The 19,478-nt window shown below is 47.5% G+C and overlaps 1 protein-coding gene across 1 annotated transcript; it reads left to right on the forward strand.

The window, feature by feature from the left end:
* On the forward strand, window positions 1–7,886 carry RINL (Ras and Rab interactor like). Its single transcript, XM_060000672.1, has 12 exons — window positions 1–53; window positions 253–412; window positions 1,688–1,790; window positions 2,749–2,821; window positions 2,905–2,969; window positions 3,230–3,379; window positions 3,465–3,863; window positions 4,265–4,582; window positions 4,843–4,974; window positions 5,126–5,289; window positions 5,372–6,705; window positions 7,741–7,886. The coding sequence occupies exons 1-11, from the start codon at window positions 1–3 to the stop codon at window positions 5,432–5,434; spliced, it is 1,680 nt and encodes a 559-aa protein (XP_059856655.1). The 3' UTR covers window positions 5,435–6,705; window positions 7,741–7,886.
* The last annotated feature ends 11,592 nt before the right edge of the window (window positions 7,887–19,478 follow it).

The raw sequence follows: 19,478 nt of genomic DNA on the forward strand, positions 1-19,478 counted from the left end.
ATGATGGTACAGCCAGAGGACAAGGCCTCAGCAGGCCCCACCGATGGGGAGAGGTGAGGGCTGCTGGGGCTGTCTCCAGCTCCTGCCCCTGGATTCAGAAGCCCCTTCCATCCAGTTCCCACCCGCCACAGGACCCAGAACCCCATCTCTGACCCTTTGCCCCTGGGCTTCCCCTTCCTGTACCTTTGACCCCATCTCAGTGTCCAACTGCCTTCCTCTGTCCCCTGGTCTCCTGGTCCCTGTGTGTCCCAGACTAATCCCATCACAGGCGAATGGAGCAGGTGAGACCCCCTTAAGAGTCCTTGGGACCCCAGAGCCACTCCTTCGCCTTCAGAGGACATGGGGGGTGTGGCAGATCCCAGAGCTGGATGCCCAGGATGCAAAAGCCCTTCTGGAGCTGTGGCCACCAGGGGTAAGTGCTCACAGCCGGGGACCCTCTCTGACCCTCCCCATGACACTCTGAATCAGTTCGGACCCTGCTGGTTGCTAGTGACAACCACAGCACAGACCAGGCAAACTGAAAGGCTACTTATTGATTCAAATGACTGAAAAGCCCAGAAGTAAAAGTAATTTCAGGAATGTCTGGATCCTGAACATCAGACAATGTATACATTTCTCTTCATTCCACTTCTTGGCTTGGTTTTTCTGTTTTTCCCTTTTTTTTTTTGTTTTGCCACAAGGCTTGTAGGGTCTTAGTTCCCTGGCCAGGCGTTGAACCTGGGCCCTCAGCAGTGAAAGCGCAGAATCCTAACCACTGGACCGCCAGGGAATTCCCTTGGCTTTGCTTTAAACTGCAGGGAATTCTAAATATTTGGGGATGCAAGTAAACACTTGTTCTGTAATAGCTTAGATAAATAGGCATTTATCTTTCTAACATAACCAGAAAGGTAGCTGCAGGCTCCAGTTCTGCTCCTCGGGTGACATCAAGGCCATCTTCTCTGCAATTCTCCTGGACTTCCCTCATGGTCATCCAGTGGCTGCCCCGGACCCAAGCACATGTGTGCATTCCAGGCAGGAGGAAGGAAGAAAGGAGGCACCAGTTGCATTGTTTTCTTTTACTAGGAAAAACAAAAGCCTTCACAATTGATTCAGAATATACAGATAAGGCCCAGGTAGCAACATTTTTAAAAGCTCACCTGGGAGTTATACAGAGGTGAGAACCACTGCCTACATCACTCATTATCCATCTTCTATGGCTGGGCCTATTAATGCCCTGAATAAAGCTGGAGTTCTGCAAGGAATAGGGAATAGATCTGGATAAAGCAACTAACAGGTATACCACAGTTTCCTCCTCAGGGAGGCTTTCTCTTTGTAGTTAGAGAGATGGCTGGCCCCAGCTCAGGGCCACATCTCGCCAGCTTAGCAACCTCCGTGTAAAAAGAGGCCTCTTTCCAAAGAGCTCCAGCAAAAATCCTGTGGAAGATTTCCATTGGCTGAGCTTGGTGCACGTGCCCATCTCTGAACCAATCACAGTGGTCAGAGAACACTGTCAATCCTATTGGCTAGGTCAGGTCATGGACCCACCCCTAGAGCTTGACGGAGAGTTAGTCACCCACAGGACCTAGAGTAGAGAGTGGAGTAGAGAGTTTTCTAAAGGAAATTTGAGGTGTGGAACCCAAAATAAGGGCAATGGAGGCTAGGCAGGCACAAATCCTCTTCAAGCTGAACTTTGCCTCCATTCCCCCAGAGTTTCCTGGTCATAGGACATGATCCCAGACAGGTCCTTGTGTTGAGGACAGGACCTTCACCAGGGGAAATCAACACCTACCAGATCCTGAAGCTTCCTGGAGGTGAGGAGCCTGTACCCCCAAGTTTGCAGTCCACAGCAAATTTATCACCAAGATTGGTCAGTTTTAATTCTAAAATATCTCCTGAATCTCCCCAATGCTCTCTACCTCCATCACCCTAATCCTAGCCACCATCACCTCTTGCCCAGACAATTTCAGTAGCCTCCTCTCTGGTCTTCCTGCTCCCACCCTTTTCTTCCATTCTGAACACGGCAGCCAGAGAGATATTTTCAAACATCAATCAGATGTTATACATTCCTGCCCTAAACCCTGCAAAGGACATGCAACATCTTTAGATAAACATTAGACTCCTTACAGCCCATCATGGCCTATAAGGTGATGAATGATTAGCTCCCGCCCACCTCTCCATCTACAGCCCTTCATTCTCTCTACTCTAGACACACTGTTTTCTCTGTTTCTTGAGCATTTTAAATGTGTCCCAACTTCAGGGCCTTTGTATTTGTTTTTCCTGCATGAATGCCCTTCCTTGAATGGTTAGTTTAGTCTCCATCGTTTAGGCCTCTGTAGAAATGTAATCTTCCTTGGCCACCACAGCTAATGAGAGCCCTGGTCACTTTCAATCACTCCATTTCATTCATAGCACTCAATACTTAATACTCTTATCTTTATTTGTTTACTCATTCATTTTTGTCTCCCTCCACTAAAAGGTAAACTACAGGAAGACAGAGAATGTATCTGCCTTTTGACAACTGTATCCCTAGTGCCTGAAAATGAATAGGTGCTCAATAAATATTTGTCTAATGAATGAATCCTATTTGGTGGCATAAGTGGAATGCAAGCCTAAAGTCACAGGAAAAGATAGGGACTGCAAGGGTAGAAATTTCCTTGTTCTGAAGGTTCTTGGGGGACCTGCAGGACTGGGGAAGAGAGAGTCCCAGGGAAAAGAAGGCTGCTACCCCTCGAGTTTTCTAACTTGTTCCTCCTTGCCCTCTCCCCGCAGGTGTGTCTCTGGAGTCCTCTAACCTCTGCATGTCAGACCTGCCCCATCTCCTGGCCTTCCTATCAGCCAGCAGGTACAGGTCACCTTTCAAAAGGGCTAAGGGGGATCCTTCCCTATGATACCTCACCCATACTGTGACTCCTCATTTTTTCTCAGGGATGTTTTGCCCAGAACACTGCTCTTGCCCCCTCCCACTCTAGGGCCTGGAGACCAAAACACAGGTGAGGCATGATTCTCTAATGGAGGAAGAGGCCACCTTTCCACCTCCTTAGTCCAGGAGGATGGTACTTGAGGGACCAAACTACAGGGTTCGAGGGAAGATAAGGCTGGGGTTTGAGAAAGGTGGGGGGGGGTGCTCGACTCCTGGGCCCGAATGAGGAGGAGGTGCCAGGGACCAAGCCTCAGTTCTTCCAGTAACGAAGCTGGACACTAAGGCTGGCCCCTTGGACACCTGGGACACCTCACTTCTGCTGGCCCCCAGATCCTCTGCAGATTGGCAGCATCCAACTCAACACCTCAGGGAGGGTGTTCTTTGTGGTGAACAAGCTCTACCTGGAGACCCACAGAGGGTGGGAGATGGAGCAGACGCCCCCAGAGACAACTCCAGAGACTGCCGAGAGACATGGTCCAGGTTAGATGAGCAGGGCCCCGGGCCCCTGAGGGATGAAGGAGCTGCCGCCACTGTTTTGTGGAACTCAACCCTCTCTCCCCATCAGCCCCCAGGACCCCAGCCCCTCACCAGGTCTCCTGGGTGGAAGGCCCACTCAGCCCAGAAGTACACCATCCTAGGCCAGCTCTGGCCAGCCTGGTGGAAGAGAAGAAGGAGGATGACTACAAAGATGAAGAAGAGGGAGCTGAGGATGCGCTCACGCGTCACATCCGGGCTCTAGCCAGGGCCCGGAGCAGCTACGTGGCCAGGCAGTTCCGGGGCTTTCGGGTGCGCCTCACCTCAGAGGCTGAAGGTCCCCACAGGCCTGGGGACCCGGCCACAGAGCTGCTTCAGGATATGCGGCACCTCCTTGCTGACCTCCAAGATCACTTAGCAAAGGACCCCGATGTCAGGGCTGTCTTTGAGAGCAGGGCTCCCGGGGCCCCCCAGAAGGACGAGGATCTAGGTAATGAGGAGGGCTGAGAGGGAACTTAGGGCCACTCTCCCAACCCGCACAGGTTCATGTTTGCCATCTCTTGGCCCTACATAGGTGTTCACACCCAACTTCCTTCTCTCCATCTGTGTGCATACCTGTTTCCTTTTCTACTCACACGCCCTTTCCTACATGTAATAATACCTATTCTGTTCACCACTGCTCCATCTCACACACGTGTGACAGCCATACTCTCTCTCCCACGCGCTCGTTCACACCCAGGCTCCTTCCACACGTGCTCACACCTAAGTCTACACAAGTGGGTGGCCACAGGCTAGGAAGGTGTTGCGGTTGGCGAGGATGGGTCGCTGGAGAGAGAGGGTAGGCATAGGTCAGCCTGGCGACCCTTCCTTCACCCATCTCAACCCCTGCAGGCCCCGCGGTGGAGGCGGCCCTGTGCCGGGCGGTGCTGGCGCCTCTGAAGCCGGCCCTGTGGACTCGACTCCGCACGCTCCGCGCCCCAGCTCTGCGGCAACTGCGGCGGCGACAGATAGCCCTGCGAGCGGAGGCGGGGCCTCCGGGAGCTCAGGGGGCGGGGCATGAGAGGCGGGGCCCCGTCCCCGCCCTGCGAAGCCGCATCCACGCGCGCCTGGCGCGCCTCCACTCAGCCTGCGCCCCACGCCGCAAGGTGTCGCTCCTGCTGGCGGTGTGCAGTGACGTCTACGAGGGCCTGGCTCGGGACGAAAACCAAGGTAAAGGAGGAGTCTTGAGTCTACCTGAATGTGGAGTGGCTTGAGGGTTACAGGAGCCAGGTAGAAGGCTCCCGTGCACACGTCGAGGGGAAGATGGCATGCTCTAGCAGGAGGCGTCTACGCGGGCCGCGGGAATCTAGTAACGGGCGTTTGCATGCCCGGCAAAGTGGAAGGGCAGCCAGCACTTGCGGTCCTGGGGATCGGATGGAAGGTGCCTGCACGCCCCGTCCACCCCAGCGCCTGTCCTCCGGCTCCCCTAGAGCCCCTGGGGGCCGACGCCTTCCTGCCAGCGCTAACAGAGGAACTAATCTGGAGTCCGGACATTGGGGAGACTCAGCTTGACGTGGAGTTTCTCATGGAGCTCTTGGATCCGGACGAGCTACGGGGAGAGGGTGACGCCCCAGCCCCAGAACGCCGGGACCCAAGAGGGGGCGCCCTAGGCCGCCCGCCTGCAGCGGGAGGGAAGGCGGTCAACCTGCAGGGAGCCTGCAGGCGGCCAGGGAACCTGAGGGGGCTGCGCTGACCTCCCCTTCTTGCCCCTAGCCGGGTACTACCTGACCACGTGGTTTGGGGCCCTGTACCACATTGCCCACTACCAGCCCGACACGGGCCGCGCGCCCCAGGGGCTCAGCTCTGAGGCCCGGGCCTCCCTGCGCCAGTGGCACCGCAGGCGGACGCTGCATAGACAGAGCCCCACCGAAGCCCAGGTGATCGCCCCTCTGGACTGCGGGTGGAGGGGAGGGCTGGATCTGTTGCCTTTCTGACCCAGGCTCCTGCCTCTCCCCACAGGCCAAGCTGCCCTTTGAGGAACCATGGGCAATAGAGATTGTGCAAGAGGCCAGTGATGATTAGAGTCTCAGACCCTTCTGCTCCGCAAGCAAGATTCGGGAGGCACCTAGGGCAGCACCAACTTCTGACCCCTGTAGTTTAGACTAGAGGCAGCAAGAAGGAGGGGCTCCCAGGAAAAGGAAACGGGTCTGAGGGAAGACCTCTGAGCCTTTGCATTGGCTGTCCCTGCTTCCTGGAATGCCATTCCCGGATATCCACACTGCTCCTTCCCTCCCTTCCTTCAGATCTTTAGGCAGATGTCACCTTCTCAGTGAGGCTCTCTCCCAGACACCCCTGTCTAAAACCACAGCTTCTCTGGCTTGCCCTTTCTGTGGTAAACAGAATAATGCCCCCCCAAGATGTTCACCCCCTAATCTCCATACTCTGTGAATATGTTACCTTAAGTGGTAAAAGGGACTTTACAGATGTGATTAAATTAAGGATCTTGGACTTCTCTGGTGGTCCAGGGGTTAAGACTCCGCGCTTCCACTGTGGGGGCTGGGGGTTCGATCCCTGGTGGGGGAAGTTCCGCATACCGTGGGGTGCGGCCAAAAAAAAAAAAAATTAAGGGTCTTGTGATGGGAAGATTACCCTGGATTCAGGTGGGCCCGATGTAATCCCCAGGGTCCTTATTAGAGGGAGGCAGTGGGGTCAGATTCAGAGGAAGAGATGTGATGATGCAAGCAGAGGTCGGAGTGATGTGTCCAGGAGCCAAACAATGTAGGCATCCTCTAGAAGCTGAAAAAGACAAGGAATGGATTTCCCCCTGGAACCTCCAAAAGGAACTCAGCTTTCGATTTTGTTTTTTTTTAATTAAAGTATAGTTAATTTACAATGTTGTGTTAGTTTCAAGTGTACAGCAAAGTGATTCAGTTATGTACATATATATTCTTTTTCAGATTCCTTTCCATTATAGGTTATTACAAAATATTGAGTGTAGTTCCCTGTGCTATACAGTAGGTCCTTGTTGTTTACCTATTTTATGTATAGTAGTGTATATATATTAATCCCAAACTCCTAATTTATCTCTCCCTCCCTCCCTACCTCTGCTATCCCTTTTGGTAACCATTAGTTTGTTTTCTATGTCTGTGAGTCTCTTTCTGTTTTGTAAATAAGTTCATTTGTATCTTTTTGGGGGGAAGGGATTCCACATATAAGTGATACCACATGACATTTGTCTTTCTCTGTCTGACTTACTTCACTTAATATGATAATCTCTAGGTCCACTCAAGTTCAGCCTTTGATTTTAGACCCTAAGACACATTTTGGACATCTGACCTTTAGAACTGCAACAGGTAATAAATGGGTGTTTTTTTAAGCCACTAAGTTTGTGGTAATTTGTTACAGCAGCCATAGGAAACACTCCCCTACCCTGATCTTTTTTTTTCCATAGAAGCTTTCACTTCCAATCATTCCATATAATATACTTATTTACTGTGTTAATTGTCCATAATCTTCTCCCTCCCCTTAGGACAGTGCTGTCCAATAGAAATAGAATACAAGCTACACATGTAATTCTAAACACTCTCATAGCTACATTAAAAAAGAAAAAGAAAAAGAAAAAAGAGAAAAATAAAAATAAAAAAAATAAAAAGAAACGAGTGAATTTAACTTTAATAACATATCCGATTTAACCCATTATGTCACTTCAACATGTAATCAGTATTTTTGAATTATTGAGATATTTAACATTCTTTTTGTGTGTATGATCCTAAATCTTCAAATTCCAGTGTGTTTTACACTGCAGCACATCTCAAGTGCTCAATAGCCACTCAGGGCCTGTAGCTACCATTTTTAGACAGTGAGTACAGCCTTAGGACGTCAGCTCCAGGAGGCTATGGATCTCTGTTCTGTTCATAGCTGTATCCTCAGTGCCTAGACAAATGCCTGGCACACAGTAGGTGTTCAATAAATACTTGTTCAATGAACACATTTTCTGTGGTAGGCTGAAAATGGCTCCCCGCAAAGATATCCATGTCCTAATCTCTGGAATCCGTGAATGTTACCTTATTTGGAAAGGGGTCTTTGCAGATGTTATCAAATTAAGGATTTTTTTTCCCCATGCCCTGAGGCTTGCGGGATCTTAGCTCCCAGACCAGGGATTGAACCTGGGCCCATGACAGTGAAAGCGCTGGGTCCTATCCACTGGACCTCCAGGGAAGTCCCAAATTAAGGATTAAAATGGAGGGATTATCCTGGAATATCGAGGGGGGCTCTAAACGCAACCACATGTGTCCTTATAAAAGGAAGGCAAAGGAAGACTTGACACGAACAGGAGAAGGCACTATAAAGGCAGAGCAGAGAGAGATCTGAAAATGTTGGCCTTGCAGATTGGAGTGATGTGGCCACAAGCCAAGGAACACTTTCCAGAAGCTGGAAGAGGCAAGGAACGGAGCCTGCAGAACAAGTGTGGCCCAGCTGACACCTTGATTTCAGCCCAGTGATACTGATGTTTAATTTCTGGCCTCCGGAACTGGAGGAGAATAAATTTCTGTTGTTTTAAGCCACCGAGTTTGTAGTCATTCGTTACACCAGCCCCAGGAAACTTACAGAGTCTCAGCACTATTAATGAAAAGGAAAAATAAGAGTAGAATTAATACTCAACCTCATTCCAGCAACAAGGACATTTGTCTACTAGAAAAATAGGAAAATCCCTCTTAATCCATCTAATGAAGAGATGCATTGCCATTAAAAATTTACATTTTATAATGATCAAAATGCTGTAATTTTAGATGTCAACTGAAAAATGTCCCAGGGAATAGAGTTTTTTCACAATTGTTTTTGAAAGCCAAGAACCTTGAGGATGGCTGCATTGGGCAGTGAAGCAGGAAGAAGGGATTGGAGAGACTGCAGGACACAGTATCTGATCTTATGTTCATACAGCACTGAGGGGGGTGGTCAGACCCCAGGAGATGGGAGGGGTCATGTCCTGTAAGAAGGAGCTGACCTCCAGGGCAAGCAGGGCATCAAGAATTTCATTGATTTATTATGTGTTTATGTATGTACATATGTATTTATTTATTTTAAATTGTAGCAAAAATATATAATTTACGCTCTTATCTTTTTTAAATTTTTATTTATTTATTTTTGGCTGTATTGGTTCCTCGTTGCTGCAGGCGGGCTTTCTCTAGTTGGGGCGAGCAAGGACTAGTCTTCGTTGTGGTGCACGGGCTTCTCACTGCAGTGGCTTCTCTTGTTGCGGAGCACGGGCTCTAGGCGCGCGGGCTTCAGTAGCTGTGGGTCGTGGGCTTAGTTGCTCCACAGCCTGTGGGATCTTCCCAGACCAGGGCTCGAACCCATGTTCCCTGCATTGGCAGGCAGATTCTTAACCACTGCGCCACCAGGGAAGTCCCTACACTTTTTTCTTTTTCTGTTTGTTTGTTTTTGTTTTTTGGCCATGCCGCATGTGGCATCTTAGTTCCCCAACCAGGGATGTGACCCGAACCCACTGCACTGGAAGCTCAGAGTCAACTACTGGACCACCAGGGACATCCCCCATCTTACACATTTATAAGTGTGCAGTTCAGTAGTATTAACTATATTCACATTGTTGTGTAACAGATCTCTGGAACGTTTTCATCTTTTAAATCTAAAACTACCCATTGAACACAGCTCCTATTTCCCCTTCCCCCCAGCATCAGGCAACCACCGTTCTAATTTCTGTTCCCATGATTTTGACACCTCTAGATATCTCATGTAAGTGAAATCATACAGCATTTGTCTCTTGGTGAACTGGTTTATTTCACTAAGCATAAAGTCCTCAAGCCTCATCCATGTTGTAGCATAGGACAGGATTTCCATCTTTTAAACTTTTTTTTTTTTTTTGCAGTACGCGGGCCTCTCACTGCTGTGGTCTCTCCCGCCGCGGAGCACAGGCTCCAGATGCGCGGGCCCAGCGGCCATGGCTCACGGGCCCAGCAGCTCCACGGCATGTGGGATCCTCCCGGACCGGGGCACGAACCCACGTCCCCTGCATCGGCAGGCAGACTCTCAACCACTGCGCCACCAGGGAAGCCCTAAACTTTTCTTTTTTTTCTTTCTTTCTGGCTGTACCACACGGCATGCGGGATCTTAGTTCCCCGACCAGGGATCAAACCCATGTCCCTGGTAGTTGAAGCGTGGAGTCTTAATCGCTGGACCACCAGAGAAGTCCCCCATCTTTTAAAAGACTGAATAACATTCCATTGTTTGTATATATCACATTTTGTTTATCTAGTCATCCTTCTGTGGACAACTGGGTTGCTTCCACCTCTTGACTATTGTAATACTGCAATGAACAAGAGGGTGCAAATATCTTTTTTGAAATCTTGCTTACATTTCTTTTGGATATATACCCAAAAGTAGCATAGCCAGATCATATGGTAATTCTATGTTTAATGTTTTACAACAGTTTTTAATTTAATTAAAATTAATTTTTTAACAGTTTATCTCTAGGCTGTTTTCCTGAACAGCTGCACTACTTCACATTCCGACCAAGAATGCACAAGGGTTCTGATTTCTCTACATCCTTGCCAACACTTATTTTTCTCTTTTTTGGATAGTAGCCATCCTAATGGGTGTAAGGTGATTACCACTGTAGTTTGGGCTTGCATTTTCCTAATGATTAGTGACGTTAGGCATCTTTTCATATGCTTGCTGGCCATTTGTACATCTTCTTTGGAGAAACGTTTATTCAAGTCTTTTGCCCATAATTAAATCGGGTTATTTGTTTTGCTGTTGTTGTTGAGTTGTGGAAGCTCTTTATATCCTGCGTGAGTATGTCTTGTGGACAGCCCCACTTGCTGGATTTGTCTGATGTTTCTTCACGATTAGATTCCAGTCCTGCAGTTAAATGAAGAATACTGTGGAGGTGAGGCTTGGTCCTTCTCAGTACCTCCCATCAGGCACCCCGTGATCTGTGATGCTAAGTTTGCCCATTGAGTTAAAGAGTATATTAGTTTGATTGGACTGCTGTAGCAGAATACCACAGACTGGGTGGTTAAAGAACAGAGATTTGTTTTCTCATGGATCTGGAGGCTGGAAGTCTATTAAGGGGTCAGTAGGGCTGATTTCATTCTGAGGCCTCTCTCCTTGGCTTGAAGATGCCCATTTTCTCCCTTTGCTTCATATGGTCTTTCTTTTGTGTGTGTCTGTGTCCTAATCTCTTCTTCGTATAAGAACACCACTCACGTTGCATCAGGGCCTGCCCATATGATTTCATTTTCACCTCTTAAAGGCTTTTTCTCCAAATATAGTCACATTTGGAGGTACTGGGCGTTAGGACTTCAACATATGAGTTTGGTGGGGACACACAGTTCAGCCCATAATAGGAAGTGACTGTCAGATTTCTTCCCATTTGAATTATGATGTTATCCGTAGGTGGTACATTGAGACCCTGTGAATAACCTGTCCCCCAACAACTTTTTTACCCAATGCTTTCAGCACCTTTTTTTTTTTTTTTTAGATATTGGGGGTAGGAGTTTATTAATTAATTTATTTATTTTTGCTGTGTTGGGTCTTCGTTTCTGTGCGAGGGCTTTCTCTAGTTGCGGCAAGCGGGGGCCACTCTTCATCGCAGTGCGCAGGCCTCTCACTGTCGCGGCCTCTCTTGTTGCGGAGCACAGGCTCGAGACGCGCAGGCTTAGTAGTTGTGGCTCATGGACCTAGTTGCTCCGCAGCATGTGAGATCCTCCCAGACCAGGGCTCGAACCCGTGTCCCATGCATTAGCAGGCAGATTCTCAACCACTGCGCCACCAGGGAAGCCCCACCTCTTTTTGATCCTTGCTGAATCATTGGATTTATTTGTACTATTATATTCTATTCATGGCTGTTTTCCACTTCCTGGAGTAAAATGATGTTTCCTGTATAAATAAATGTGTTGAATTTTTTAAAAAAAACAGTGAATCGATTTAAAGAAAATGATTAAGTAGCTAAGCGTACAGGTGATGCGTGGATACGAGGCAAAGTATGGGAAAGTGAAACCAAATGGCTGATGTTTGGGGTATCACTGGTTTAGGGCTTTGGCTACACTTTGGAGCTCTGGGCTTCGTGCTGGATGCTTCCTCTTGGCCTCCCATTCCCATGGTGTCCCAAACTGGCCACAGCATCTCCCTGAAACCCATTCCTTCTAGTGCCCATCTCAGGGGGCCCCCCCGATCCCCTGGTCCCTAGGCCAGCCAAAGCCTGAGTCTCGTCCTGCACCCTTCCTCTCCCCACTCCCTCCCACCCCATCCTCCCTTTCCACAGCCCCATCCTGGTCCAGCCCCAGCCTCCCTCTGCCTCCTGGTTCCAAGTCCTGGGGATCCTCTGCGATACCCACCCACGTGGCAGCCAGAAGGGAATTTTAAAAATAGATCTCAGAGGTCTATCTCTCAGACCAGAAATTAGGTTTGCAAGAAACACTATTTTATTTTTTATTTAGAGAGATACACATTCCATAGGCAGAATGTCGACCATCTCAGGTGGCGTGGGGGGTAGTTGGTTTTTAAAGGCTGGGTAATTTCATATGCTAATGAGTAGAAGGAATATTCTAACTATTTTGGGGAAGGGGCAGGGGTTTCCACGAATTGGGCCACTGCCCATTTTTTGACCTTTTTTGGTCAGCCTCAGAACTGTCATGGCACCTGTGGGTGTGTCTTTTAGCATATGCTTATGTATTACAATGAGCATATAATGGGGCTCAAGGTTTATGGGAAGTCACATCTTCTGCCATCTCTGGCCTAGTTGATTCTAACTAGTTTTTGTTGTATTCTCAAATGGCTGCGTCATTCTTTTAACAGTTGTGCCCTGCCCCCGTCCCTCCTGCCTCACCTGGAACGTCTTCCCCAGACGCACGCTTGTCTGACTCCCTTGTGTTTTGCAGGGCTTTGCTCAACTATCACCTTTTCTATGACTTCTCAAAAAGTACAGCCTCCCTTCCTGTTTTATTGTTAATCTTGTTAGGGAGCTGTTGACCAAAACCGCCCAGCTTGGCCAGGCAGGATGATAACCGCTTGCCTGAGCTGGCTCACAACAGAAGGTCCTAGTAAAGAACGAGGTGCTGCCACTGAAAACTAACTGGGAGAATTCGGGAGGGGCTGAAAGGAGGGAGGACGTGCCCGCCCATAGTATCTCTCGTAAAACCAGCCCAGAAAAGTTTGGGAGGGGCCAAAAGGTGGAGGGAAGAGATGATATATCCTGCCAACCTCCCAGAAACGCTCACACTGGAATCCATCTAGGCTGAGTGATGTGCGCGCCACCAGGAAGGACCCTGAGTCAAAATGATTGGCCAGGGACAACCTGGAAACTAACCCTATTATAAAACCAGAGACTGTGAGCCACGTGGCAGAGCAGTTCTCCTGGGTTCCCTAACCCTGCTGCTCTCCACCCGGATGCCCCTCTCCAATAAAGTCTTTTGCTTTGCAGCGTGTATTTCTCCTCGGACAATTCATTTCTGAGTATTAGACAAGAGCCCTCTCTTGGGCCCTGGAAGGGGTCCCCCTTCCTGCAACAATCTGATACTATATATCAATGGTTTTCAACAGCAACTTGTTAAAAATGCAAATTCTAGAAATAAACCCTGGCACGTATGGTCAAATGATTTTCGACAAGGGTGTCCATATCATTCAATGGGGAAAGGACAGTCTTTTCAACGAATGGTATTGGGGAAACTGGATGGATATCCACGTGCAAAAAAGAATGATGTTGGACCCTTATCTAACACCCTATATAAAGATTAACCTAAAATGGATCAAAGACCTAAATGTCAAAACTATAAAACTCTTAGAAGAAAACATAGGGGAAAAGCTTCATGATATTGGATTTGGCAATAATTTCTTGGGTGTGATGCCAAAAGAACGGGCAACAACAAAAAAAAGTTAATTGGACTACATCAAAATTTAAAAGTGTGCATGAAAGGAAACAATCAACAGAGTGTTACATCAACCCACGGAATGGGAGAAAATATCTGCAAATCATAAAGGGTCAATATCCAGAATACGTATAGAATTCCTAAAACTCAGCAAAAACCCCACAAAAATCCAATTTTATTTGTTTGTTTGTTTATTTATTTATTGGCCACGCTGCATGGCTTGCGGGATCTTAGTTTCCCGACCAGGGATCGAACCCGGGCCCGGTGCCCCCAGCTCTCCCCTGGGCAGTGGAAGCACAGAGATCCTAACCACTGGACTGCCAGGGAATTCCCCACAATCCAATTTTTAAATGAGCAAAGGACTTAAGTAGATATTTCTCCAAAAAAGATATGCAAGTGGCTGATAGGCACATGAAAAGATAATAAACGTCACTAATAATTAGGGAAATGCAAATCAAAGCCACTATAAGCCACTATTTCACGCTCATTAAGGGACAATGTATGTTTTGCCTGTTTATTCTCTGGCTCCCCCCACCCCCCAGCACAGATAATAGCTAATGCTTAGTGGCTTGTATGCCTGTTGGCGGAGGTCATCAAGAGGACACACGTGACTGCCAGTTGACCTGAGAGCTGGGCCCGGGCAGTCAGAGTCTCCTCACCCGCTCCCCTGTCCTTGGAATGTACGCTGCCCACTCTTCCCACAGTGGGAGCTGTTCCAAAGACACAGCCTTGGGAGAGAAGGGTTTTGTTGAGACCATCTCGACGGTATGTGTGACTGAGCCCAGTTAAGGCCTCTGTATATAAACTCTGAAGATTCTGGCAGGTGGGTAAGGAGATCTACTTATCTTGTGGCTGCCCAAGATATGAAAAAAGTTCGTATGAACTTTCCCTTGCTTCTTAAACCTGCCATCTACCAATCTGGACATGCCTCTTTCTTGGGTCTCTCCTTGCCTTCTGTGTACAGGGGCCAGTTTGCAAACCAACAATGCCACAACCTTAGGAGGTAAAGATTGTATTATCAGCACCCCCTTTTAACAGAATAAGACTCAGAGATAAGGGGTCTTGCCAAGGCCACATAGCTAGGAAATGGCAGAGCCAGGATTTGGACCAGGCCATCTGGCTCCTCAGCACGTGTGTGGCCCCAACCTAGAAAACCAAATCATCTGGGCTGAGAGAGGATAAGTCAAACATCATCTCCCCGAGGGTGGGAATTTTGTGTGCCTTGTTCACTGCTGAATCCCCAGTGCCTAGAACAGGGTCCGGCACAAAGCAGTACCCAGTAAATATTTGTCAAATGAAGGAATAAATGAATTAAAATAAATACTAAATTTTCAGCCAGTTTTTATTGTTGTTGTTAATAGTAATAGTAGTTGGACACCGTGGTACAACTACTTTGGAAAATAACTTTTCTTTAAAAGTTAAATATATACCTACCACATGATCCAGACATTCCACTCCTAGGTATATACACTAAAAAAATGAAAACATATCCACACAAACACGTGTACATTGATGTTCATAGCACCTTTATTTGTATAATTGCCAAAAAATGCAAACAACACAAACGTCCATCAGTGGGTGACTTGATAAACAAATTGTGGTGACTTGATAAATAAACTATTCCACACAATGGAACAGCACTCAGAAATAAAATGAATGGGCTTCCCTGGTGGCGCAGTGGTTGAGAGTCTGCCTGCCGATGCAGGGGACACGGGTTCGTGCCCCGGTCTGGGAAGATCCCACATGCCGCAGAGTGGCTGGGCCCATGAGCCATGGCCGCTGAGCCTGCGAGTCCGGAGCCTGTGCTCCGCAACGGGAGAGGCCACAACAGTGAGAGGCCCGCGTACTGCAAAAAAAAAAAAAAAAAAAAAAAGAAAGGAAAAAAAAAGAAATAAAAAGGATGAATTATTGTTAAACATGTATGAATCTCAAAATAATTATATTGAATGAAAAAAGCCAGACATGAGAGTACATACTATATAATTCCATTCTAGAAAATGCAAACTAACCAACAGTGATAGAAAGTAGATTAGTGGTTGTCTGGGGATGTGTGTGTGGAGGGGTGAGGGATGAAGCGTTTATCAAGAGGCAGGGGGAAATTTGGAGATGATGGATATATTCATTACCTTTTTAGTCATTATCTTCTTTTTTTTTTGATGTTCCTGAGAATTTATATTTTATTTATTTATTTTTAAATTTTTATTTTTTTCATGGTTAAGCCATTCATTCTTCTTTTTTAAATGTATTTATTTATTTTAATTAAAAAGAATTTTTTGGGGGGCCGCACTGTGTGGCTTGCAGGATCTTAGTTCCCTGACCAGGGATCAAACCTGCGCACCCTTGCAATGGAAGCACGAAGTCTTAACCACTGGACTGCCAGGGAAGTCCCCTTTTTTTATTTTTTTAATTTTTAAATTTTTTAAAAATTAATTTATTTTATTTGTAATTTATTTTTGGCTGCGTTGGGTCTTCACTGCGGGCTTCTTCTAGTTGCAGCGAGCAGGGGCTACTCTTTATTGCAGTGCACGGGCTTCTCATGGCAGTGGCTTCTCTTGTTGTGGAGCATGGGCTCTAGGCGCGGGCTTCAGTAGCTGTGGCACACGGGCTCACTAGTTGTGGCTCGCGGGCTCTAGAACGCAGGCTCAGTAGTTGTGGCGCACGAGCTTGGTTGCTCCGCGGCATGTGGGATCTTCCCGGACCAGGGATTGAACCCGTGTCCCTAGGGATCTTAGTTCCCTGACCACGGATCAAACCTGCGCACGCTTGCAATGGAAGCACAGAGTCTTAACCACTGGACTGCCAGGGAAGTCCCCTCTTTTTATTTTTTAAATTGAAGTATAGTTGATTTACAACATCATGTTAGTTTCAGGTGTACAGCACAGTGATTCTGTTATATATTCTTTTTCAGATTCTCTTCTTAAATTTTTTTAAATTAATTAATTTTTTATTGAAGTATAGTTGATTTACAATGTTGTGTTAGTTTCAGGTGTACAGCAAAGCGATTCATATATATCTATATCTATCTATCTATATTTTTTTTCAGATTCTTTTCTCATATAGGTTATTATGAAATATTGAGTATAGTTCCTTGTGCTATACAGTAGGTGTCCTTGTTTCTTTTGGTCATTACTTGATTGTGGTGGCGGTTTCACAGGTTTATACATAAGTCAAAACTCATCAACCGTATTCTTTAAATATGTATGGTTTCTTGAATGTCAGGCATATCTCAATAAAGCTTGGGGAAAAATAAGTCACAACTGTGTGATGCAACTGAGAACTTTTCCTCTACCACAATGGCTTCACCCATTGACCCCTAAAGGCATCTGAGTTTTCAATCTGAGGCCCAATAGACCATGAAGATATTTCTGCTTGGAGCCCTGAGGAGGCTTTAAAAAAAGAAAAGAAAAGAAAGCTGGCCTATTTCTGCTTTGGGGCCTGTCACATTTCTCTCCTGAAACCCTGAGCCCACAGGGGACCAATTTCTTGACTAGGGAAGAAAAAAATGAGAATAGGCATAGGAAAAAAAAGAAGCCCAGCAGATGGGAACATGGCTAGCTACCCCACTCACAAGTAGGCAGGAGGAGAGTGGATATGGGGGGAGGGTGGCTGTAGTTCTCCCAGGAAGCAGGGAGAAAGTCACTGCTGAGAGTGACGAGGAAGACGCTGTTAGAGAGGTTTGAGGAGAAGATCTGATACATCATCTGGGAGAGTCAAGGGACCAGGGGCAGAGGCAAGATTCTTTAGGCAGCATTCCAAGTCGGTGGGTATGAATTTAAGGCGAGAGCAGTTAGCATGATTGTGTATTTTTTTCCATCCACATTCATCTGCACAGATGCAGGCATGCGATAGATGGAGTCTTAGATTTAACAAGGATTGTGGTTTTGCCAGATGAGTAGGGTGGAGAGGGGGAAGTGTGTAGAGAATGTGCGTAAGGGGGCGATTATAGTGGTTTGTCAAGGAATTTAATCTGTGTGAAGGTATGAGGGGGTGGAGGGGTCATGGAAACATGGTAGGGCTAATGGATTATTGGAGTTGAGCTTCTGAAGGGAGTGAACTAGAAAGACAGGTGACCGGGAAAGCGCAAGATGCATGAAACTGAGGTTCTAAAGAGGCTGTGGTAATTGAGACAAGGTCTAGGTGTGATCATGGGAGGGACACATAATACTGTACATCAACTATAATTTTTTAAAAAAATTATTGTTTTTTTAAAAAGTGTTTTTTCAAAAGGCTACAAGCCAAGGGAATCCCCACCTCCACCTGGATGGGCTTGCTGTAGGTGTTTGAGAGCAGTTATGCACACTCGCGACACTGATGTGGATGGCGGGTCCTGGGATGCCATGGAACAGGCCTGTGTCAAAGAGAGAGGGAGAAGAGATGCTCCTTAAAAAAGAAGCATCTCATAGTGGATAGAGGACCAAAAGGAGCTGGGGAGGTTGGCCACCACTATGAGCCCTGCAGTTGGGGTGGTTTTGAATCATGAGGAGTTTTGACCCCTCAGCCCATCCTCTGGGCTCTACTTTCAAAACAGATCCATAACCTGCTCACTTCAATCCCTCCACGGCCCCCATCCTGACCCCGTCCACCTTCTCCAGCTCATTCCCATTGAATTAGCCTCCTGTCTTCCTGCTCCCACCCCACCTCCCACAGTCTGTTTCCCACACCCACAGCATGCAGCCACAGGGCTCCTGTGAACACCTGAGCCAGATCAGGGCCCTTACCTGCTCGGAACCCTCCTGTGGCCTCACCTCAGAGTAAAAGTCAAAGTCCTCCCCTCCCCATGGCCCAGGAGGACCCTCACAGACTGCCCTCTCCCCCTTTTCTGATGTCATCACTTACCATTTACTCCTCCCTTCCTCTACTCCAGCCACAAAGGTCTCTAGCAATTCCTGGAACACACTAGGCACATTTCACCACAGGGCCTTTGCACTGGATGTTCCTTCTGCTTGGAATGCTCTTCCCCCAGTATCCACATGACTTCCTCTCTCTCCTATTCAGACCTTTGCTAAAATGTCACCTTCTCAGTGAGGCTTCACCTGAATACCCTTTTGAGCAAACTGCCCTCATGTACTCCTCAGCCTCCTTCCCTGTTTTATTATCTTCATAGCAGTTATCACCTCTGATACATATTTTACTGATGTATTGTGCATCTTTCACTAGAATGGAACCCCTGGAAGGAGGGAATTTTTTCCTATCTGGTTCACCATTTTTATCCCAGATGCCCCAAAGAGTGTTAGTTCAATAAACATCTGATGAATGAGTGAATGACCCCAGGGTAGGTCCTTAGAGGGGTGAAAACATACCCACTTTTGGCCCCCAAAGAGCCCAGATTCTAGTGAGGAGACAAAAATTAAATAACTGGTTGTTTTCACATGGCAATAAGAGCAAAGAGGGAGATAAATGGGAAGCCATGATTATAACTGTGTATGGCGACTAACTAGGCTGGGGTGCTCAGGAGGTGACATTTGAGCCAAGGCCTCTCAAATGAGGAGCAAAGATCTGGGAGAAGGGTGTTTTAGACAGAGGGAACAGCCAGTGCAGAGTCAGGAATGAGCTCTGGGTATCTGATGAACAGAAGGAGAACCAGTGTTTGTGCCATGTAGAGGACAAGTGGAAAGGGTTAGGCATGGATTTGGATGGGCCCACAAGGGTTGGATTACGCAGTTCAGGACCTAAGGAGGGGAGGACTTGTTCTTTCACATGCTGCCCAGCTGTGGTGAATTTCAGTTGGTCTTTCCCCTCTCTGAGCCTCAATTTCTGAAATGGAGGTGGACCTGAGATTCCCTCTGCTTCCAGACATTCTCAGCACTTCTCAAGACCACCCAGTGTTGCAGGTGCTATTACCAACCTCCTACCGGATGAGGAAACAGAGGCCCCAGAATGCTAAATCACTTTTCCAAAGCCACAGAGTAAGTAGGTGCACCGTCCATGTTTGAACGCTGGCAGTCTGACCCCAGGACTCATGCTCTTAACCTCCAAGGGATATTGCAGACCCCATCACCGTAACAGGCACTGCAGTGCACTGGTTATGTGTCTTTGGTGGCAGACAAATCCTGCTATATGCCACTTACAAGCGGTGGGATCCCGGGTAGGTCGCTAGCGTCCCCTGAGCCCATTTCCCCGTCTGTACAATGTGCACCGCAACATTTACCTCAACCAACAGAACACTTGGCTGACCAGGAGGAATGAGGCGTGATTCCCAAACAACTGTGCGACTTTCTGTGAGGGATGGGGGGCGGGTA

This window comes from Delphinus delphis, chromosome 20, assembly GCF_949987515.2.
Source record: "Delphinus delphis chromosome 20, mDelDel1.2, whole genome shotgun sequence".
NCBI lineage: Eukaryota > Metazoa > Chordata > Mammalia > Artiodactyla > Delphinidae > Delphinus > Delphinus delphis.